Source organism: Fundulus heteroclitus, chromosome 11, assembly GCF_011125445.2.
Source record: "Fundulus heteroclitus isolate FHET01 chromosome 11, MU-UCD_Fhet_4.1, whole genome shotgun sequence".
NCBI lineage: Eukaryota > Metazoa > Chordata > Actinopteri > Cyprinodontiformes > Fundulidae > Fundulus > Fundulus heteroclitus.
Window position 1 is genome coordinate 28,372,533 of NC_046371.1, and position 24,924 is coordinate 28,397,456.

General features: G+C 40.1%; 1 protein-coding gene across 1 annotated transcript; it reads left to right on the forward strand.

Annotated features, from left to right (window-relative positions):
• The first annotated feature begins 20,503 nt into the window (after positions 1–20,503).
• LOC105927767 (LIM/homeobox protein Lhx1) lies at positions 20,504–24,571 on the forward strand. Its single transcript, XM_012864688.3, has 5 exons — positions 20,504–20,756; positions 21,402–21,622; positions 21,764–22,038; positions 23,784–23,940; positions 24,073–24,571. Exons 1-5 carry the CDS (start codon positions 20,587–20,589, stop codon positions 24,489–24,491), a joined length of 1,242 nt encoding a protein of 413 aa, XP_012720142.2. The 5' UTR covers positions 20,504–20,586; the 3' UTR covers positions 24,492–24,571.
• The last annotated feature ends 353 nt before the right edge of the window (positions 24,572–24,924 follow it).

Consider the following 24,924-nt stretch of genomic DNA (forward strand, 5'->3'; position numbering starts at 1 on the left):
GCCTGCTCTTTCTAAAGTCACTTGTAAATTCTATGGGTTTCAGTTTTTTGGGCTCGTTCTGAATGTGTAGTCGCTTATTTTGGGTCTGAAATAAGTGACTATAGACACCAGCAGAGACCCAGCGGGTCTTGCTGCTGTACTACAGACAGTGAACGAGCCGGCCGATATCCCTTTGCGTACTGTACATACATTCCCTTTGTCTCTCTCTCCCTGAGAGGGAGAGACGTCAGGGAGAGAGAGACGAACAAAACGGCACTACTCTGCCCTGTTTCTAACATAACGGCAAAAATGAACTTCACTGTGATATTAAATTAACTTACCAGTCTAGCAGAAAGCCTGCAACGTCCACATCAGTTCTGAGTCGGCACTCCCTCTGAATTATCTCCTCTCCATCTGGTAATAATAGCTGCACCGATATAGACTCTCATTTTTGTTCCTGGTTATTAGTTTTTCTTTTCTTGGTTACTTTCTCTTGCCTCTCGCTGTGCAAAGAGTATGGGTGGTCCTCCATTTTGACAGAGAATGACAAATAGAGTGAGCTACGGCCATCTTTGCTTGTTTTATACTCATCCTCCACTGACAGCGTATCTTCACATAGAAGACAGATAGGGAAAACGAGTAAGGCTAACAGTTTGTCCCCTTTCAGCTTCAGGAATCAGAAGCGACGCAACATGGTGCCTCCTAGTGGCTGCACCAACACCTATCTATTTATAAACTACTAAATATAAGCTATGAGAATGCTTTCATTTTTATGTGAGGTTATTAGACTTTGCCAGATTATGTATTTATAAAAGCAATGCTTGAGTTTTGCTAATTAAAAGTCAAATTAGTTACACACTGTCCCTTTAATGGTGACCTAACATTATAGGATTATGGGGAACAGGCACAAGAGGACAGAGAAAAAAAACGGCATGGAGGAAGTAGAATATGGAGAACAGGAGACTCTAGCCAAGAGGTGAGGAAAGTAACATGTTTGTTTTAATGAGTGACATGAGAACAAGGTGGGACTAATCAGGGGTTTGCTGGAGAAAAACTGGATCAGGGTAATGGCAGAAAAGTGACCAGCAAAAAGGAAAATGAACACAGAAGGAAGAGAGCATGCAAACAGATCTTACTAATCCAAAGTTAGGCCAACACAAATATTGGAATCTAACCCAATACATGGAGAACAACACATAACAGAACTCAGAATATGAACACAAAGTAATTAACTGTTAATGAACGCCATTTTTAACGATAATCAAAAACCCTAAATTATATAAATACAAAACAGGTGAGAACCAAAGAAAGACATTTCCAAGCAATCATGGAAGTGATCAAGTGGGGAAAATCTTTCTGGCCTTCATTTTCTTCATTGACTTACTTATTAAAAAATTATTTACATTCCAGGGAGCATCTTTAGAGGTCAGCAACATTTACTGTCTGACTGATGGATGGACGGACAGACGGACATGGAGTGGCCCAGCCAGAGTCTTGACTTGAATCTGTTGATATGGGGTGAAAAGGAAGATTGATTCCAATCTTAGCTGTCCTCACTATGGCATTTATAAAGCCACAAACAAGAGCCCTGAAATGCATCACATCCTTAAACCACTCTCTCTTTTCTCTCTGGGGAGATTGACCTTGCCAGTTACGTTCCACTCGGCTGCTCTGAGATGTTTTGGACTGTCAGAGAAAATATACAGTCCTTGTCTGGAACCCAGGTGCGCTGAAACAAACTGTTAAATTACTCATTACTCTTATAATGGTGGCTTTATGGTTTGTTCACGAGGCCACAACACGGCTTTGCTCAAATGTCTACATACAGGGAATACACGTAAGCTGCCAGGAAGAATACGTTAAAAACAGTTTCCATTTCCAGGCTCGTGTCCAGGCCTGTTGAGAAACTAAAACGTTTTTTTTTTATAGAAAAATATTCAAATCTAAAGTGCACAGAAGCAGAACAGATTCCACGTTGTCATTAAATGAAGGCAAAATAGAAAACCAAGCATGTGTTGCATGGCTTGCAGTACAGCCTTTAGCAATCAGAACTCTACGTCGTCCTTTTTCTCTATAGCCTTTTCAAACCTGCTTTGACGAAGCACTCGCAAAACCTGCCTTCTTTTCGTTTTTCTGCCATTCTGTTGAAGCTGCGTTCAAATCATAATCTCGCTAATGACCAGCTTTTGGCCAAGCTTTAGCTTTGAGACAGATTAACTTATATTTTACTCTTAAATACTTTGGTACAATATCCGTGCTCATCTTGGAGGAAACAAAGGGCTTTCGTACACAACCCTCAAAGAACCTCACTGGGAACGTGAAACGAGCCCAGCAGAGAAAGCACTATCTGGGTAATCCTCAAAATATGTTACAGAGCAATGGTTCAGAGTGTTAAACTGATTACTGTATCCAGGGTGGCGCTCCGGCTGCAATTAGATCATTGAAATGCTCAGAGCTTTTCTGGAGGGGTCTCCAGGCTCTGTCCAGGTTTTGTTTGGGAACAGCAATTGGGTTCTGAACCTTGTCAGAGATTCTTCACATCCTTTTGAGTTTTTTTTTATAGCAGTAACATTTGCTATCAGGCAAATGTTACTGCAAGAGCAATGTCAGAACCACCAGAACTTCTCAGCTTTATGCTTTAAGCTGTTATAATAATAAACTGCTGGTAAAACCATGTGCTTACCATTATTGCATTTGTTTTGTTTCCTGTGTTTTATATTATCTACTTCATAATTTATCACTTGAACATCTTAGAGATCCAAGGAATCTCATTGCGTTGAATGTTGTTTAATATACAACAAACTGATTTGAAATGAATTGTACAAAGAGGACGTCGTAGTTTGGCTCTTCATGGTTCAGCGACTGCTAAATACTCAGGTTGTCTGGCAGCAACACAAGCCCAAATCATCAGCATCAGCTCTTTGGCAAACATGGTAGATGACTATGAGCAGAATTTGCAGCAATATCCATCTTGAAATTTTGTAAAACCACTAAAACAATGACTGAAGTTGAAGTTGGTGCATCTGTCAAAATCATTTGCATTTGTAGTTCAGGTATACACAATTGTAAAATGTGTGTGTGTTTGTAGAAAAGATTTGTATTTGTGATTTAATTTGGTGCCTTTATGAATGTATGATTGCAGACAAAAGCCAGAAATGTATGCGTAAAACTGTTCTGACCTCTCTGCAGGTGGAACTCAAGTGACCACCACAAAGTTTTTGCAGATTTTGGCAGATTATGTCTTCTGTAAGCACTTTGCATTGTCCCTGTACTGAATTGTGCTATATAAATAAATTTGCCTTGCCTTGCCTTGCCTTGCCTTGCCTTGCCTTGCCTTGCCTTCTTCTCACGCCCTCGATCTGATTGGATATTGACACCTCAATCGGACCAACCAGAGGGGAGTTTGTTGTGATGTGGTATGAAGCCATTTTTGTAAGTGTGAAAAGATCTTGTGGTGTCTTAATTCATTTCACCCCAGAAATAGAGATTTAGAAAAATTTCTTTACTTCAGTTTTTATTGTTTTATTGTTATACTTTGAATTTCTCAGTACTTCTAAATAAAATTTGAACAAAGATGTATCTAAATTTGTTTTAGAAACACACAGTAGGGTGTCCCACATGATTGCAGTGATTTTTTTTGCTGGAGGTGGGGCCAGAGGGAGGAGGGACTGGTCTGAAGGCTGTGTGCTGTTGATAAATGGATTAGAGATGGTCCACTCAGTATATTCAAATAAAAGGAAGGAAGGCTCCGTCATCACTAGAGGGTTGGTTTTTGCCACATCATCATTGACTTGAATACACAGATCAGAACAATGCTGTGTCTCATTTAAAATATAGAACTCAAGATGTTAACATTTTAAACATCTTTACTGATATGTTGAGCTAATTTCAAAGCAGCAGCCACAGACTATTACACCCCTGTCACCATGTTTAACTGTAGGTGTGATCGTTTTCTGAACTGCTTTGTTAATTTTACCTCCGATTTAATGGGCCCTTCATTTTCCAAAATGTTCCACTTGCTATTATCAATGCAAAGAACATTTATCCTAAAAGATCATAAAGCTGTTGTTTGAAAAAAAATCAAAGAAACCCATTTTTGTTGATTTTGGCCAGCAGTAATTTTTGCCAGGGATCACTGCTGTGGATAGTATTTTTTTAACCAGTCATGAATCATGACCTTCACTGAGGCAAATGATGTCTGGGGTGCTTTGTATGTTGTCCGAGTTATTTTGAGACCTCCTCATGACCGCTGGTCCATGTTTTCTCAATTTACATGTAACAGCAATCAATGGGGAGTCTTAAATTCTTAAAATTGTCATTTTAACTATTTTCAAACTGATAAAAGTAATTTACTTTGTTTCTTTATCTGTTCTTGAATTTTGTTTTATTGGGGCATATAGTTTAGCCTCTGTTTTGACTACATCGGGTAATTAGAAAGGTACTATATATAGAATAAAATAGAATAGAATAGAAGAGAAGAGAAGAGAATAGAATATAATAGAAATACATTTATTGTTCCACAATGGGAAATTTGGGTGCGACAGTGGCAAAATAAGTAGACAGAAGACACCAGACTTACACACTAGATGAATTAATGTGAAAAAAGCTAAAATTAAAGTTATGCTGTAAAGCAGAAGAGAATAAACATATCAGAAGGGCAATAAATATTTGATTCCAAGTATTTATTATTTGATCAGACAATTATCAGACCTAGTGAAATTGGACCAAAAAAAAAATATGGCTAATCACAGACAATGTAAGACAGGGTCGATTACATTTTCACTTACAGCCACACAGGATAGCTTGTTTTTCACAGAATTAATCAAATCAAAATTAGAAAATTGCTTTTCTATGTATTTACTCATGTCGTTTTTTGTGTGGAATCAAAATTCTAATTGAAGATCTGTAACATGTAAATCTGTCAAAAAAGCAAAACGTTATCTGTGAGGTCAAAAATTATTTTTTACAGACGTCAGAAACAATCTACCGGAGTTAAATGATCTCTGCCAACGAGATCATTTTGTAAACTGCAAACTGTGAGGTTATTTTTGTGCTAGTTATATGAGACAAACATTTGTAAACCGCACTTTTTTTTGACAATCGTTGTATTCTTGGTGACGACTGCTGGTTTGGGGGCCATCTGGAGCTGTTTAGATTGCGTTTGCCTCGGGCTGGCTCTGGATAGTTTTATCTTCTTAACTCCTTGCAAAAATAAGTGTGTAAAAAAAAAAAAAAAAAAACCCACCAGAAAACTTGGCAACCCTAAACATATTGTTTGTTAAAAGCGTGCTGCATTCATTGTTGAGAAAGTTTAACTCTTGTAATTAGGGATTTTGTGCTGTTCCCCTTGTGAAAGATCAATAAAACCATTCATGTCCAAAAGAAGCAAAAACCACAAGTACACAAAGGATAATGCAAGGATATCCACTACTGAAAACAGCCTTGGGTGGTATTACAACTCTCTAAGAGCCGGCAACCTAGACAGTTTATGACTGAGGAGATTATCCTCCTGATTCAGCCCATCTCCGACTGCAGACAATGTCCCGGAGCTAGGAGCTGCCAACACATTCCAAGCAATAATGTTCGACTGGGGTAAATTGTATTTACCCACATTTCACCTTTAACATTACGCTGGAAAAGGAGCCCAGAATGCGATTATGCACATGAAGAATTAATCCGTAGATGAGCACGGGGTAATGTATGGTAATTATCCAACAGGATATTCTTACATAGCGATTAGCATATCTGGGAGGCCAGACAAGGATGGGAGGGTAGTCTGAGAGGAAGGAAAGGACACAGCTGCTGATAAGAACCCAGTTTTTTTTCCCCGTCTTTTTTTTTTTCCGTCTTCTTGTGTTGATAAAAAATGTGGATAGTCTTGCTATAGGCATGTAGACTCTCTCACCGCTGTGTTCTGCGCTATCTAACGTGCACAGCGCCAGATATGAATTGATATACAGACACACATCAACAGCAGTCCTATCTCAGTGATGAAGGATAAAATAAGCCCTGAATTTGTGAGAGAAAGCTTGCTTATTCTCATCTGCTATGCAAAATAATTACCTCAACGTTCATTTGAAACGACGCGCATCCCTCTGTACATAACAAATGGCTGGTCTTTCATTTTAAGGACATTACTGCAAAGTATATGCATTTTTTTTTTCTTACTGAAAATTCAAATCGCAGAGCATGAGCTCTGATTTTTATCAACAGAATCATTTAGCATATGTAGCATGAAAGATGGCAGCTTTGTGGACTAATTAGTGCCAAGCGACTTGAACCGGAGATGATTTTATCTCCAGTAACATGATGCTGACTTAGCTGATCACTGACGAGGAGTTCTCTGATTTCAAAGTGCTGACAGTAGGAATAATGTTGCCACAGTGACAAAAGAAAAAAAAAATCACAGTACAGGGCCTTGGAAAAGTATTTGTACCCCTTTAACCCCGTGCAATGACTTGTTTTTAAAAAATGCATTATGTGTTTTTAACTTCAGCCCTGCCAGAGGCAGAAAGGTAAATGGAAGAGTTTTAATGTTGAAAAAATACATACTTAAAATATTAAGCGAACAGGACATGGACTCAGCATGAGTAAAGCAGACGAATCCAGTGAGGAGCAATGCAAACCAGGGAGCTTACATACTGAAGTGGAGGCTGAAAGGAGCCAGGTGAGCTAATGGATGGAGGTGTGGAACAGCTGTGGCAAACTGAGAGAGTAACTAAGGGGAGGGGATTAAAACCTAAGAAACACAAACAAAGTTTTTTTACTAAAATGGCAAAACACTAATGACAATAATTAACAACGGACTATGGCAAGACCTTTTTTAACAGTAATCAGCAGAGGAAAAATCTGAAAGGAAAAACAAAAGAAAACTTTTGTCAACCCTGTCCTAGCGTTAAATTTGACTTACATTTCCAGTTCTAGGTCAGTTAGGATCCTCGCTATGGTTTCTTTTCTGCTTAAGGCCATAATGATGAGAGAGAGAGTTTTCAAGGGATTTCTTTTTTTTAATGGTTTCTTCAAATACAGATGTTTGCATCATTTCTTTTAAATTGTATGACCCAGGACAATCATTTAGGTGTCCTTTGACAAGCTTCTAACAATATTTAGATGGAACGTTGCCCCCTTCCTCCTGACAGAGCTGGTTGGTAGGCTGTCTAGCTCGCACACCACCTTTTCCAACTCTGCTCCCAAATTTTCTTTGGGACTGAGATCAGGAATTTGTGACGGCGATTGCAAAACAATAACTTCAGTTTTCTACAAATGTAACTGAGGTCACTTTTAACCCTCTTGTTATCATCAAGCCAGCACTGACGTGATTTGCCAGAAGGGTTTCCTTCTCTGTCATTTTTCCACCTTTAAACTATTACTGCACAGTCGAAAACGCACAGTAATGTTGAAAATTGGCCACAAGCTATTTTAGAGTTATTTTAGACCAAAACATTCATTCATAGCATATTTTCAGCTATTTATATAGTATAAAGTCGTTTTTCTTTTTTATCTTGATCCTGTTTAAAGCACATTAGCATACAGAATCTTTAATTATGTAGACTGAATGCATCTTTCAGTTACTTACCGGCAGGATGGTCCGAGAGAAGGGTTCAGAGCTGCAGCTTTTCTCGTCTCTGCTCCATCTTTCGTCCCTAAAGAACAGAAGAAAATCCGGCAGCAAAAAATACCCAGTGATAGTTTTAGGGATTGGAGCTTGAGCCTTCGGTTAATATCCTTACATATAAAGCGAAGCTGACGGTAGCATAGTCACGTTTAAAGGGAGGGGAGATATAGGTCTTCTCTAACAACTGTGCCTCTGCTGTCTGCATGCACAGACATGCAGTTAACAGGGGAATGTTGTGGTTTATTTTCTGTGAAATAAGCAAAGTTGCCCCCAATAAACACACTGATTCTTTGTTCACCCTCAAACAGTGGGACGTTTCACACTTAAAAATTGTATACTTCAGGTCAAAGTCCTCACAACTCATACTTCACAGTTGGAACGGTGGTCTCAGGCCTGCCAGCCTTTCCCTGTTTCCTCCGAATGCAAAGGTGATCATTCATCTCACCGCAGCGCAGAGACGGAGAGTAAACAGCAACAGAAATGTTTAAGTCTTCTAATTCTTGTTTGGATTTACAGTAGGTCTCGACTTTGACTGCCCCATAGTAACACATGCAGGTGCTTTAAGCATTTTATTGTTTCTCTGGCTCTGTGTTTAATCCTTTGCTCCATTACAAGTCTTTTGCAGCTTCTAACAGTTTTTTTTGCCCAGGATTGTCCTGTATTTACCTTCATCCTTCTCTCCACTAACTTTGACAGATTTCCTTGTTGTTGCTAAAGAAATAAGACTTCTCACACCATGATGCATTATGGGGATGGTGTGTTGAGGGTGATATGCACTGTTAGTTTTCTACATCACAGCCTTCCTATGACTGTCACCAATGTTCCCGACAAACATTTGATCCCGTCACAGAACAGCTGTATTTATTCTGAGATTAAATTGTAGATTGTAGAGAATTTTGGATTTATGAACTGACTTTTTGTGTTATGTTACAACTAGGCTTGTGTTATAACTTGGGTGAAACTGTTAAATGCTTGTTATTGAAATTCATTCTGTCGCTATGATTAGATTACTCTGGAGTGATTTCCTAATGTAAGTGTGGATATGAATTAGACATGTTTGCCTTGCAAAGTGCCTGGACAAGGGATTTGGGATTAAATTATGAAGTTAATTGGTTGCAGAGAAGTTTAGGCGTACCGGTGTAAAAATAAAAAAGGATATTCTTATATGCATGCCAAATTTTGGGGGTTAGGATTTTTTTCTTTTTTTGCGACCTTCTTGTTTCAGTGTCCATATAACATTAAATTTCCCCTGCATTAATAAAACTTCTTGCACATATAAATCATATACTTGTGAAAGTAAAATCTGTTGGGCTCTTTTTGACATTAAAAAAAAAACAAGGAGAAAAAAAACATATTAAGCCATAATTCCGTTTTCCTATCGCTTAAGATCCCAAAAAATAATTCTCTGTATAGCGGTGTTTGCATTTCTCTTAAAATAATGTGTATGTTTTATATTTGTAAGCAACGCATAGTGGTTTTCAACCATAATGGTCTTTTGATTTCTTTTGATGGCCCCCAAACCCCCCCCCCCCCCCCCCCCCCCCCTACACCCGTTGCATAATGTGACCGCGAGCCACTGTATCAATTCTGGGTTCAGTATTTAGGAGTAATCATCCATGTAGTACACCAGCTTGCGCAGAAGCGCGGCCCATTGTAAAACGCCCATCTGTTTAGTGCATTGGGACGAGCCCGGTCTCCCCAGAGCTGCAGGAATGAAAGAGGCGAGCATGAGAAGACCCAGCTGAAGAGACAAGGGTGGGCGGCCGCATCAGGACACAGTCTGCCTCTAAGGCACTCCCGCCGTCCACTCTTATTCTAATGCAGCTTCCATGACTCCCCTGCCTGCATACGAGGCCGAGATCAGAGACCGACAGATGCGCCGAGGAGAGCAGACCGGGGTGTCCGACACAAGTACCGTCCTTTCATGCATGCAGCATCTGTGTTCTCTCTTAAGCTGTTTAGCTAATATTTTCCTATTGACTTGACAGTGCACACATTACCCATCCTTGGTGTCCCCCTTGGCGGGACATATCTGTGTGAGCACAGATCGATTTATACAGTGGGCTGCCCCGTCTGTGTTGTCAGCGTTCGGCGGCTTGGTTGGGAGCAGGTGATAAGCTGCTGCAGGCCAGTCGACCCGTTCCAGTGAGAGTCGTGACCCCATTGCAGAAAGGCTGATTATATCTTTGCCAGGGCCGCTCCGTCTGGGAATCAAGCCTCCACACGGCACTACAATATATATCACCCCTCACTGAGAGCACAGCAGCTATGTAAGAGATTATAAACACAACAGTAAGAACTACAATGCAAACCTTTTTTTTTTTAGTTTTTTTGGTGTAACATTAAGATCATTTTCACATTAATTATCTTACTCTTCCATCACTTCGCTTTGTTAGAGTCATCTTTTTTCGTTTTTTGTTACTTTGAAGCACATAACTGACTTTCCTCTAGAATGATGGGTTTATATTGGGATTTGGACATTGTATTGAGAGTCTGACATCACGGGATATTATTCAGTTCATTGAGATGGTGCTGATGGATTCATTTAATGGGATAGGGCCAAAGTGTGATTTGCAAAACATTTACAGATGTCAAACAAACTGTGTTAAAAAAAAATTGCTTTTGCCGAGCACAAACAAGGACGAGAACGAAGCAGCAATGACATTGCAAGAAAAACAGTCATTATACAGTCCTTTGCAAATTTAACCATTCCCTTTGAACGTGTCCACGCTCTATCTGCGGATGTTGATAATTATGCAGCCGGAGATTTTTTTTTTTTTTTTTTTTTAGTCAAAACACAAACGGAGAACCGACTGAGCAGCAGCGATGGGAAGCAGGTGACCTGCTTGCGAGAAAGTCAACATGTGTTGCGTGAACGAGAGCCCCTTTTTCACCCATTCAGACCCATATGCCCCCAAGCCCCCGCCGTCACCCCACCCACCGCTCTTAAACTTACACACGGGCACGCTCCTTTTTATTCAAGCAGGCGGCAACCCCCCCACGCTCCCCGCTTCCCCCCGCCTCGCACTCGTGATAACTGACAGCAGCTGCACTGATGAGCACAATGCTCGGGCCAGGCAGCTCAGCTGTCTTCGCTCCCCACTTGACACCAGTTTGACCTCAGGCATGTGACTTGTCCTCCCCGAAGGCTGCTCTGCCTGTAGCCTGACACAGTTTGCCTGTCTATCTCCTTCAACCACACACACTGTTTACTGCTCCCAGGCAAGACAAAGGTCAGCCGGGTTAATTCAATTCAAACTGAGAATGAACGATTTGCAAATGATGTTCAAATAAGGAACTAATCTTCAGGAGGGTCAACGCCGCTGCTCATTTCATTTATTTATTTATTTTTCATATTTAAGAGTTTGCGTGTAAACTGCACAAGTACTAATGAATATCCAGTGATAATTAACCATATATTAACAAATAATTACAAAGTTATGGCGTGCTTAAAGTCTACCTAAATAGCATATTTTCAAATTAAAGGGAGTTAGCACTTGACACATAACAGTGCATTAAAAAAAGCTGAAAAAAAAAACTAAAAACTGTAAAAAATATTCCTTACCAATGACTTTTTGAGATACAACATTCAATGCATCTAGCTGCAAATTTGATGTGATAACCCAGCTGACTCCATCAAGACGTTAAGGAGCCATTCCCCCATGCCGAACACACGTGATGACAGTGGAAAGGAAAACTCCGTTTTAGCAGGAGGAAACGTCCAGCGGGTCCTGGCTGTGTGAGGAGCCATCCGCCTCAAACTGACTGGGGGTGTTGCTTGAAGGTAGTCTTGCCCAAGTCTCAAACTATTTGCAGGCTTTAATCGGTTTTCATCCAGGACGGTCCTGTATTTAGCTTTAACCATCTGCTCATCAGCGTTAACCAGCTTCTCCGTGCATCTTCGGTGGAATCAAGCTGTATCGCGTTATGGAAGAGGAATCTCCCCCCCCTCAGCAGGATGCTGCCATCACATGTTTTGCTGTTTTGCTTACAAAGATCATGGTAAACTGCGTATGGGAAACTGTTTGATGACTCTGTAATATGCCGTGAGACGCTTTGTAGTAGCGTTACATCGATAGATTGAACTAAACTGACGTCTCATGGCTTTTTAACAACTATGGTTTCCTTCTGACTTTTCAATGAGGAACTGATTTGTGGAGGCAACGACTAATACTTGCAGTATTTTTCAGCAGACTCTCACAACTGAGTTGTGGATCTCTGCAGCTCCTCCAGAGTAGCCATGGCTTCTCGGCTGTTTCTCTGATTGATGCTCTCCATGTCTGGAGAGTAAGTTTAGATGGACACCCATGCCATGGTAAGCTGTGTTACATTCGTTCCATTTTTTAGATGGTGAATTGAAGAATGCTTGAGAGAAGTTCAATTCCTGGAATAATATGTAAACATTTAACCCTGATTTAACCGTCTCCACAATTGTATCCGTGATCTGTTTGCTGTGTTCTCTGTCTTCACTGTGCTGTTTGTTCACTGATGTCTATGGAGTCTATAGCTCCATAGACTCTTGAAGCTGTGTTTCTACTGAGATTAAAAAAAAAAACACACACACACATTGTCACGACTCAGGAGTGTTTCATTTTTAGTTTTCTTTTGTGTTTCCTTTCTGATTTTTCCTCTGCTGATTACTGTTAAAAAAAGGTCTTGCCATATTCCGTTGTTAATTATTGTCATTAGTGTTTTACCATTTCATTAAAAATAAAATTGTTTGTGTTTCTTAGGTTTTTAATCCCCTCCCCTCAGTTACTCTCTCAGTTTGCCACAGCTGTTCCACACCTCCATGCATTAGCTCACCTGGCTCCTTTCAGCCTCCACTTCAGTATGTAAGCTCCCTGGTTTGCATTGCTCCTTACTGGATTCTTCTGCTTTACTCATGCTGAGTCCATGTCCTGTTCGCTTAATATTTTAAGTATGTATTTTTTCAACATTAAAACTCTTCCATTTACCTTTCTGCCTCTGGCCTGCCTTTGAAAACCAAATTTGACAATAATTGGTTGACTTCTGGTGGTAAATGGTTCCACTGGATTTTTTTACGGTTACCACAGTAGAGAGGGCTGAATTTAAAAACACAAAATGCATTTTTAAAAACAAGTCCTCTGTCCTTTTTTTTCCACATCGCATTTTCACAATGCCATCACATACAATCATATAAAAATCTGTAATCTTTTGTGGTTTATATATAATAAAATGTGAAAGGTTATATATATATATATATATATATATATATATATATATATATATATATATATATATATATATATATGAACTAAGGGGAAAAAAATAAAATTTAAAGATTTTGTGCTATTGCATTCATCCAATCTCTCATACGTCTACGAGCAGCTTCAGTGATGTACTCATCCAGTATGAATGAGCACGAAAGGCCTGTGATAGTTCTCCTCCCCGAGGGACCGATGACGCCAAGGAAACCAAATGGGAGCTGATGTTATGACAGAACAGTCAAGTGGGGTGGGGGTGGCGGGTATGTGTTGGTTGTCGGGGGCTCGTCACTCCCCTCCGCCGTTGTGCTCTTTTACAACTTTACAAAATAGCCTTTTAATTTGCTGCTGCGTCTTGGCCGTCTGAATTGTGCCTGCATCAATCACCATCATCACCGCCGGGGCCGTGGGCACCCCTGGTCCCCTGGGCCCTCTCACCGAGCGGCCCCTCAGGCGAATCATTCTCTCCCTACTCCTCCTATATGGGGTCGTTTTCCATCTTGCCGCCCCGGGTACCTCACAGTCGGACTCACGCATGCAAACAATGGGACTCTCTTTCAGCACTCCCTCTAACTGTCGCCGACAAAATTGAATTTGAAACACTTTTTGATACCCCATATGCGAGCAGGATTTAATCATGTTACTATTTCGCCAGAGATTTTGCCTACTTTAAGGAAATGTTATAGTGGTTGCCATATGTGGAGGTGATTCCATCTTATTCACAAGAGCTGTTGGATTATACACATGGGAGTTTCCTCATTAACCCAGCATACGCTGTTCTCTTCAGGTGTTTTTAGCACATAAATCGAAGGCCCTTGCTTTTAATAATCTTCTTTAGCTGATTAAGACTGAAAAAAGGATTTTTGAATGTGAGAACCAGTCGTTCAATCGTAGCTCTGGCTGTCTGTTTTTGGGTCGTTGTCCTGCTTGAAGTTAAACATCCACACCCGGCTCAAGCCTTTTGCAGCCTCCAACAGTATTGCCTCGTATTAAGCTCCATCCATCTTCCCGTCGACTTTAACGGGGATTTCCCTCTTCCTGCGAATGAGCAGCGTCTCCGCGGCATGATGTTGACGCCACGATGCATCATGCCGGAGTGGAGCCGACGTGTTCAGGGTGATATGCAGGGCACACAACACACATTGAGTTTTAGGTGTAGACACATTTTAAAAATATATTGTATATATACATCATGCCTACATTATGTATATATAGAAGTACAAACGTGACCCCCTGCAAACAAAGTGCATAATTAATAGTTGTAATTTTTTTTTTTTTACAAATTCTCCCACACTGAGCTGCTGAACTCCGCAGCTCCTCCAAAGTTATCCTGGCCTCTTCTATGATTTGTTCCTGCTTTTCCTCGCCTGTCCATTTAACTGGACGGGCGCAATTGTGCCACGGTTTTCTTTTTTTGTGCAATGGGTTAAACAGTGCTCCGTGAGATTTTCATAGCTTGGAACGTTGTTCTACGATTTAAAACAGCAATATATTTCTCCAAAGCTTTATCCTCGGTCTATCTCGTTGTTCGCTAATGTTCAACAACAAACAGCGGAGATAGCATTCCACACAAATGAATTGAATTCACTGTTCTGATTTGGTGACTTTTGTAAGCAGTTGGTTGGACAAGGCTTTATTTGTCACCTAGAAAGAAAAATGGATGCATCCCTTTCCTTTCATCTACTGCGTCACGTTGGAGTATTGCATGAAATCCCAATAAAATACTTGAAATGTGACAAAATGTTGAAATGTTTAAGACACACAAATACTTTTGTAAGGCACTCTATGTAATCCGTTAATGTACCCATTCATCCATTAAGAGACCTGTACAGGCAACCGACTACGGGTTCCTCTTGTGCTTCTCTCTCCTTGTAAAATCGCAGCTGATTGAAGGAGAGTGTGTTCAATAGGAGAGGCGATATGCGTGTTTTCTGCTGAACTGCCAATGTCATGCTAAGCTGCTCTACTTTTCAGTTAAAAATATTGAGGCTTTCAGGTCATTTGGCTCAGAGGAGAGGATGTACAGATGGTCTGCCCCGTTGCCAGAAAAAGAATAATAAACTTTGTTTAAAACTGGCAGGAGCATTGCACACACGGCTGTTTAAATAACCAGAGTTCTGCATTGTAAAAAAAAAAAAAAAAAAAAAAACATGATAAAGAATTACAAACTTTTTCCACTATTAATGTGACGTCCAGCAAGTAAATTAGGTATTGAACTATTCAACATTTTACTTGGTTCATTTCTATTGATGCCAGCAAACCAACTCCTGCACACATGTAAAGAAATAGAAGCTACGGTAATGTAAATGCAAGGGCACAGGGAATACGTATTCAACACATCAAGAAAAAGATATGCAAAAAGGAAGAGAAAGCCAAGAAACCTGCTTATATTTCTCCATATTTAGAATGCAATACTGCTGCTTCATGGAAATAAATATCGCCTGGTTACATTTTTTTTTTTTTTTTTTTATTTAACCTTTATTTAACCAGGAAGTCCCTTGAGATTGAGATCTCTTTTTCGAGGGAGACCTGGCCAAGACGGCACACCAGTTAAAATACAAACAGAGGTACAACATAGATAAAATATTAGATAAATATTAACTAATCGCCTATAAAAAGGTTTCTCACGACCAATATATTGTACATAGTGGTACCACTGGTAGATCTTCACACAACATAGTTGCAATACGCACTAATAGCAGTGGTTACAACAGTATTTCTAAACCTAATATTCCAGTGAGCATCTTTGGAGCGGTTAACTGAAAGTGGAAGGAACATGATTTTACCATAAACCAGCCATTGGCAAATGGCCCTTCATAAAATCTATGACAGAGTAGTTAAACGAACAATCAAAAGAGTTTTGCAAGAGCCAAGGAGCGCAAGACTCCATACTCCTGAAGAGCATGCATGTTGGACTTTGTTTAAAGTTTGTTGCTGAAAGTGTGAACAAACCAGTAAAATACCAGGAGAATGTAATCTGGTCAGATGAGGAGAAAGATGAACTCTGGATGTCATCGTGCAGATTGCGTTTAGAGGAAGAATCTTTCTGTATATCACTCCCAAAGGCCATGCCAAAAGTGAAGTTTGCATGTGGGTGCATCACGGTCCGGTACTGGCAGGATTCAAATAATCGAGAGACGTACGAATGGAGAAATATACTGGGCCACTGTTGCTACGAATCTTAAGATGAAATCAATGCGGTTTCCCAAAAGCACAAATGAGAGTAATAGACAGTGGGATTTGAAAACAAATAGTAAAGAGGGAGGAACAGTGTAGAGATTCTATTGACCTGACAATTCTCCAACTCAAAGGTTGTCCCAAAGCAATACTGAGATGTTTTATAAAGTCAATTCAAATCAATGAATAAAACAGGAAATAATCAGCTTGTTAGCGGTTTGGACACCATTAAAGAACAACGTCAACTTTGGCTTTTCTCCTTTGTACGGGACTCATCCTGTTGTCCTTGAGGCCAGGTGGGTGAAGTGTTTTGTTTAAACCACGGCATCAGCTCTGTCAGGTGTATATCCATGAGACGAGGTGACGATATTAGTCTCTCCAGACATGCTTGCCATGCTATATTGTGCGCTGCCAGGTATTTTCCTGCTCTCTATAACTTTACCACCCCACTCCTGCCTAATCAGTTTTAATTGACTTTAATTAGCATCTAGTAATTAATTTTGTTTTTCTCCCATTTATTTGTGTGACTGATCCCAGTGGGTGGTCTTGTTCAGCTCGTTAGGGCCAATTAGCCGCAATTAACAAACACTAATGACGTGCCTCTTTTCATTCCAAAACAAACAGTGTACACCCTGCCAGATTCCAGCACTGCACGGAGACCTTTTTTTAGTGTGAGAGCGTGGCTTCGCTGAGACACACGTACTCATCAAGGAGTAACATCGACTCACTCTGGCTGGAATATCTTTCCCACTTTACCTTTGCATTGCCGTGCGTGCTACTTCTGCGATTGCGTCTCCAAACAATCAAGGCGAGCTAAATTTAGTTGGATCTTTGTTGCGCGTTTCTTATATGTACCCTAATGCCTTACCAGAGACTGACCTAACAGGACTGAATGCACTGGAATTTGAAATTTCACCTCTGGGTCTCTCTAGTGCACAGACGGGGTGCTCGCATTCATGTCAGCTGTCTTAAGACGAATTAAGATGTAACTGCTTAAATGCTCTTTGACGAAATATGAAAGTGTTTTAAAGTAGTTGTTTTTTTTCCACTTTCCCAATGGCATTGAATTGTGGCAGTTGGGCTCTTGTGTCAACACATTCTTGAAATGAATGTGAGAACATGCCCCACATGTTTTATATATATATATATATATATATATATATATATATATATATATATATATATATATATATATATATATATATATAGCATGTGGGGCATGTTAAATAAATATTTTTAAATGAATATGAATTATACATATATATATATATATATATATATATATATATATATATATATATATATATATATATATATATATATATATATATATATATATATATATATATATATATAATTATCTAGATTAATTTCTTGTATAACTTCATTAAAAAATCTGAACAATCTAATGTGACTAACTGTGACAATCAGATATTTTGTAGTTTGTTTTAATCTCTGTCCCATGTTCATTGTGCATGTCTGTTATATAATTATAGTAAAAGAAATTAACTGTTCAAATGTTTAAGTTTAAAAGGAGCTGACTCAACAGCTCCTTATCCAAATGAAAGGGTTCTATTTGATCCTGTTTGATGGATGTAAACAGATTAGTTCACTGAATCTATCTTTTAAATAAATTGTTTGTACAGAAAGTAGGGCCTGATTAAGATCCTGGAAAATTGTCATTGTGTGATTTTTAATTTTTTTTTCTGCATGACGATGATCAACAAAAAAGTGACACAGGTATATAAAAAACAAACACCCATCAGAAAGCAAAGGAAATCTTAAAATATCTAATCTGTATTCTGTTTCAAAGAAAGACTTGGCATTTGGGCTCTATAATTTCCCTACAGTACAGTTCCCCCTGCTGCCGGGACCGGCAGCTATCAGAGTCGAACAGAGCTGGGAGCCTGGGAGGGGGGAAGTGCGCTATCTGCGTCCCCATGTGCACCAACATGATCCGATAGGATCTATAAGAGACGGCCTATCGCCTCAGATTATAACCATTAGTGATGCTCGTCCTTTAAGAGGAATGAAGATTAATGCTTGGCCACAACATTAATCTATCTGTCCTCTCCTCTGTGCGGAAGGGACAGACCTGCTGATCATCCGTCACCTGCCACCACTTCCAGGTCCTTCTCCAAGGAAAACATATTCATGACATCATCATTGACTCTCAGGGTGAAATCATTATTGTTCTAAAACGAGAGCAGTCCACAGCCAGAAAAAAAACAAAAAAACCTAAAGCTCTAAAGCAGAGTCAACATATCTCTTGCCTACGCTGATAAAGCAAACCATTAGATTGTATTTAAACAATAAAAATTGAATTGCATACCAAAAATGAGAATTGATTTGGGATTTAAGTATAAAGTATGACTGAACTAGTAATATGATTGATTATAATACAGGTTCCCTGACTCACCAGCAACAACTGTCTGGGGGTTAAGGAGCACGCTTGTGAGCATGTGCGGCGTTTTAACGCCATCTCTAAAATGGTTCAGAAAGGATGGAAACTTTTTGAATTGCTTATAAAGAGATGGCGTAAAATCATTGTTCCTGACAATTCTACGTGAAATGTGCTGTTTATTGGAAACGACTGGGAAGCCCAGCTTGTTTGCAGGTATGACTTTAGCATTAGTGCCGTTGCTAAACTAATTAAATCTGGATACAGACTTAAATTCTTACTCCAACACACAAGCAGTCTCAACCACAAGTCTGATTACAGTTCTTAACTCTTACTAAGTTTACATTTTATTCATAATACCGCCCAATTAAACATAGCAGCCTTACTGTTGTCTGATGGACACCTCACGAGAGAAATCCAGCTAACACTTGATTGAGTAAACATCAATGTTTAGACTGGATTTATAAAAAAAAAAAGTAAAGTAGCTCATCTTATTAGAGTGTATCAACAGTTAAACATTAAGTTTATGAATTGATATGTGACTGAAATGGGGATAATGTTTTTGGTTGATGTTAAGTACCCTATCAAAATTAGTTTTTATAGTGTAGGCCCTAACTTATAAAAAAGGTGGCTTATTGATTTTGATTATTGTCATTTAACTTTTTTTCTTTTAGACCAGGGATGTCCAAACTTTTCGTCACATGGGTCAAAAATGTCAAGCGAAAATTATTCAAAGGCCAAACAATATAATATACACAAAAAAAATTAGCAAACATATATTTTTGTGAATTTTCTATTTACCTCCTCCACAAAATAAGAGCATGCAAATTTTAATGAAACAAATGAAACAGATTTTTGGTCAGAAATGGATGTGTAAATCATAGTAGATCCAAAACTTTAAAAGGGTTTTTGCACATTTGCCTTATTCAAAAGATGGTCAATAAGTCTACAAATTATTTTGGACTTGATTAAAAAAAAAATATATGTATATATATATATATATATATATATATATATATATATATAGATAGATAGATAGATAGATAGATAGATAGATAGATAGATAGATAGATAGATAGATAGATAGATAGATCTCGCCATGTTTATCCAATTTTAATAACTGAAATAAAAGCAGATTTTGGCAAAGCAAAGTCTGCATTTGAGTAAAAGCCTTTGGATAGATGTGGTCCTCCTTATTGAAGAGAACGTCAAACATGTGGTCATAAAAAGACAAATGCTTTGTGTCTCACCTAACATTTTCAATTGTAAAAAGGTTTTAGCTCATGCCTAATAATTTTGCCCTGACTAGAAATAAAAAAGTCTCCATCTGCACCAACTAACTATGCTGGTGGGCCAAATCATTCTTAAATTGCAGTTGGAGGGGTCGCACAAAATCAGCCTATAGGGGCCGCAAATGGCCCCCCGGGGCCGCACTTTCTGGACACCCCTTCTGTAGACTGAAATTCGTTCCTGTTTATTTTGTGTGCCTGATGCCTAACATTTATGTGCATAATGGTGAAGTGAAACCAAAAAAAACAAAACAAAACAAAAAAAATCTCTCCTCATAGGTTTCTTGTGGTGATGACGTAGCCGGTCCCTTATTAGGCAATGGGCTGAGCAGCACAAGGTGAGCTCATTACAGCCTCCCTCTTAGGCTCAGAGCTCACCAGAGGAAAAGAGGAGCGCAGACAACGAGGCAGAGCGCACCGAATGCCCTTCATTGTTTATTTCTCTCCTCTTTGGACAGGACCGGGGATATCTTCTCTTTATTTTTTTATAATCAAGATTATTTTTAATTGCGCCCTTTTCTTTTCCCCCCCGTTCTCTCCAAGAAAAAATGGCAAACACTAGCAGATCTTGACGTGGCCGCTTTTTGATTTACGCTCAATCATTTGATCAGAGAGATGCTTCTCCACATGTGATGAAAACAGCCTTTGGTTTCGGAGCCGATGTGTGGATGTGGATTACAGGAGCCCGCGCCCGGATGGTGATGTAGCCTCGTCATTCAGAGCAACTTGGACCCAGTGGATTTCCCGGACCCAAAAATCCGAACCAGCTCGGACGATCGGAGATCGTTGAGGTGGTGGTGGTGGTGGTGGTGGTGGTGGTGGTTTTTGGGGTGGGGAAGGGGAGGGGGGGGGACGCAAAGGTTCTGATCAGCTGGACCGGAACAGCGTCCGGGCAACATGCTGCACTGTGCCGACTGTGAGAAGCCCATTCTGGACAGGTTCCTGCTCAAAGTTTTGGACAGACCCTGGCACATCAAGTGTGTCCAGTGCTGCGAGTGCAAATGCAGCCTGACGGAGAAGTGCTTCTCCAGGGACGGGAGACTCTATTGTAAGAACGACTTCTTCAGGTAAGCCGCGCAAACGCCCTTATGTCTTAAATGCAAGCAGTGAAAGGAGGGAAACGCGTATCACACATGGGACAATTTCGAGTTTCTTTCTTTCGTTCTTTCTTTGTTTTTCTCGGATGAACTGGAATATTTGAAAAGTGAAAAGCAGATTTCCCCCCCAAGAGAAATAGAAAAAATGTGAAAAGTGGATTACATAGAAAGACTATTCATGGATTCTAAAAATCAGCTCATGATTTGCCTAAAGGGGCCAGTTCTGTTCTGGCTTTAAACTTGGAATTATTATTATTATTATTATTATTATTATTATTATTATTATTATTATTATTATTATTATTATTATTATTATTATTATTATTATTAGCTCAAGTATTTTCCTGTTAACAGTCATGTGGAAATTGTGACATTAAACCTCACAATTGTTATAGCCATAAATCAAATCATTCTCACTATATTGTTGGGGTGGAAACATATAGGCTACGTTTGTGCTTTATTTAACGATGATCAAAATGCTTATTTATTTACTTAAAAAAGTACATACAGTCTGGCCTATATGCACCGATGAAGTCAGAAGCAACCGAAACTTTCTCCTGTGTTTTTATTTATTTTTATTTTATCTCGTTCATTTTTCTTCTCTCTCCTCAACAGGAGATTTGGCACCAAGTGTGGAGGCTGCTCGCAGGGGATTTTGCCCAGCGACCTTGTCCGCAGGGCCAAGAGCAAAGTGTTCCACCTGAACTGCTTCACCTGCATGATGTGTAACAAGCAGCTGTCCACCGGAGAGGAGCTCTACATCCTGGACGAGTTCAAGTTCGTCTGCAAGGAGGACTACCAGAACAACAACGGGAAGGACACCATCCTCCTCTCAGGTGATTTCTCCCCCCCTCCCCAGTCGAACCGAGCCCCCCCCCCCCATGTCGTTCTAACGACGGTCGGCTCGGCGTGTAACGACATTTTTTTTTTCTCCCCGTCTAAATCGCTTCCTGCGCTTTTTTTTTTTTTCGTGACAGTGACGACGTGCAGCGATCCGAGCCTCTCGCCGGACTCGCAGGACCCGCAGGACGACGGCAAGGACTCGGAGGGCGGACCCGCGTCCGACAAGGAGGCGTGCGGCAACGACAACGACGAGCAGAGCGCCGTGGGCAAGCGCCGCGGGCCCCGGACCACCATCAAGGCCAAGCAGCTGGAGACGCTGAAGGCTGCGTTCGCGGCCACGCCGAAGCCCACCAGACACATCCGGGAGCAGCTGTCCCGGGAGACCGGCCTCAACATGAGGGTGATCCAGGTGGGAAGGCGCTGCAGCCGGATGCGTAAAGAAACCAAAACGCGCTAAACTATTGGGCTGGCTTATGACAGGGCGCAGGGTCCGGCGTGTGGCGTGATAAGGCCTTTACCAGTGTTGTTTTCATTTATTTCCCATTTTCCTTCCTTCTATTCCCCCCCAATCAAAACACTTCATGGTCTCTATCTCTCTCTCTCTCTCTCTTTCTCCCACAGTCAGAAAACAAACTGTTAAAATGTACCCGAATGGGTTACCTTTTTATTTCATCAATACTATGTGGGGTTAAGACGCATCAAATAACCCAATCAAATGTTAAAGGTGCTTAATAACTAAATAGGCATAAATATATGCTGCAACATGTTACTTACACAGTAATAAACTTTTTAAATCCATGTTAGAAGTATATGCAACTGAGCCTATTCTCCTGCAACCACAGACAGTTGCTGCCTGAATAAGTTTGGCGTCCACCTTGGTTTAAAGTGACACACAAACTGCATGATTCTTATCAAAATGATACTCTCAGTCAACTCTTATGCAATTGTTAACCTTTATTCAAATGACCTTTTTATTCATAATACATGTACATACATATATATATACATATATATATATATATATATATATATATATATATATATATATATATATATATATATATATATATATATATATATATACATACACCTTTTACAATCAGCTATTATAGTTCAGTGCTTTAGTTGGTATTAAGCAAAATGTCTAAATTCTATAAATGTTTGCTATGTTGTTCCGGTACAATGTCCTGCCTGAAAACATTTTGAGTGGAGTTTTCCTGAAGTCAGCTGTTGGCTTTATTTGTTCTGAATTGTCTTCAACAGAGAACAGTAATGCTGATATTTGGGCTTTATTAAAGTGAATTTCATCACGCCCCTAAAAGCCAAGAGCTGCCACGCTTGATAAAGTATTTGTTGGGGCTAAACTTGTATTCAGCTTTTACTAGTTCATGTCAGAGTGGCCGGCAAACATGGCTTCTTGGTTGGGGATCGTTTCTTTTAAATAAACCACATCAACAAAATTATTTTAGTAATAAATTAGAATTTTACAGCTTTACTTCAGTACAATTTCAGAAGAATATGACAATTTAACACATCTATTTAGGCATTCTTTAACTGTTAAAGTAAAAAATTCTACTCAGAGATAATAATGAAAACTCCCTGAGTAAAATGCGTGAAATTCGCTATTCCAGTTTGGATTGGTTGGATTCTACCAGCTTGTTTTGCCAGTGCAGCCGCATCATTCTGTGATGGACCTTAAAACCATTGACAGAGCTAAAATCCTAAACTCTAATCCAAATGTTTAAGAGACCTGTTCCAAAAATAAAACAAAATTAATACCCTTGTTTGAACATTACTTTTACAAACTACTACGCTTGTTAAAATGTAAGGAATTGAATGGCTGATTTTAATGGCCTTCAGAATGTCTTTCTTAATTTCTTAATTGAATTTAAAACTAGTCAAACCTCTGGTTCAATAAAAATGGAAACTTGGATGTGTGTATAGTTTTTATTATTTCATTTTTTTAATGCTATATTCTATTTCCTCTTTTTTTACCCTCTTATCTTATTACTTATCTATTTTAAGATCTTAAATGATGAAATCTGAATATGAGAGGAAATAGCCCTAGAGGGATTTTCCCCTTGTTGTGCCAGCTTTATCTATTTTTATTAATTCTTCTATATTAATGAAGGTGTTAATTCATGTCTCCTGAAGGTTTGGTTCCAAAACCGGAGGTCCAAAGAGCGACGCATGAAGCAGCTGAGCGCGCTGAGCGCACGGAGACACGTGTTTTTCCGGAGTCCGAGGAGGATGAGAGCTCTGGGAGAGAGACTGGAGCCAGGAGAGCTTGGTCATTTCTCTTACTACGGAGGTATCGTTTATTTCGATCAAATTAGCTTCAAAGTCTGAACTCTCAAACCGTTTAAGGAGCCGCCCCCCAAATCGGTTCACTCTGCGCGTTTTGACGCGATCCATGCGCTAATCCGATGTTTCTCCAACGCAGATTATCCGGCTGAATACTACGGCCCAGGGGGGAATTACGAGTACTTCCAGGGCCCGCCCTCGTCCCAGGCTCAGACCCCCGCGGACCTGTGCTTTGTGCCCTCCACGGTCCCCGCCGGCACCCCGTTAGGAGCCATGGAGCACCACCACCACCAGCAGCAGCAGCAGCACCACCATCAACACGCAGGGGTGGGGCAGCACCACTGCGGCGCCGACGTGCCGTGCTTCTCGGACGGCGCGTCGCACCACCCCGCGGACTCGCCCAGCCCGGAGCCCAGCGGGCCCGGCTCTATTCACAGCATCTCCAGCGAGATGTGCGGCCCCGGCACGCCGTTCACCGCCGTGTCTCTCAGCGACAACGGCTACACCAACCAGCTGTCACAGCCCTCCTCGGAACTAAGCGAAGGCACTACCTGGTAATCCAGCCACTACAAAGAAAAGCACACTTTATTTATTTATTTATTTATTTATTTATTTATTTATTTATTTATTTATTTATCTATCAATAAGGCACTTTATTTATTATTATTATTATTATTTTTTTTTTTTTTTTTTGCTAGACGTTTTTTCAACAGTTTTACTGTAAATGTCCATCAACATTCTCAAGCTTAGGCCTTATTGATCAAGCAGTGAGGAAATGCCACAGCATGGGGTTTGAGTTCTAGTTTCAGAAGCTCAGAAGCAAAAGTCCCCATCAACCATCTCCAAACTGAACCCCCCTGAATCAGTCTGGGGTCTTAAAGCTGACCCAGAGTTAGTGCAGGGCTTCCTGAACCTGTGGAAGACCTGTTACAGAAAATGTCCATGACACCTGCTACAAACCTGTCCGGTGTAGCTTCAAATCTGTATCCAA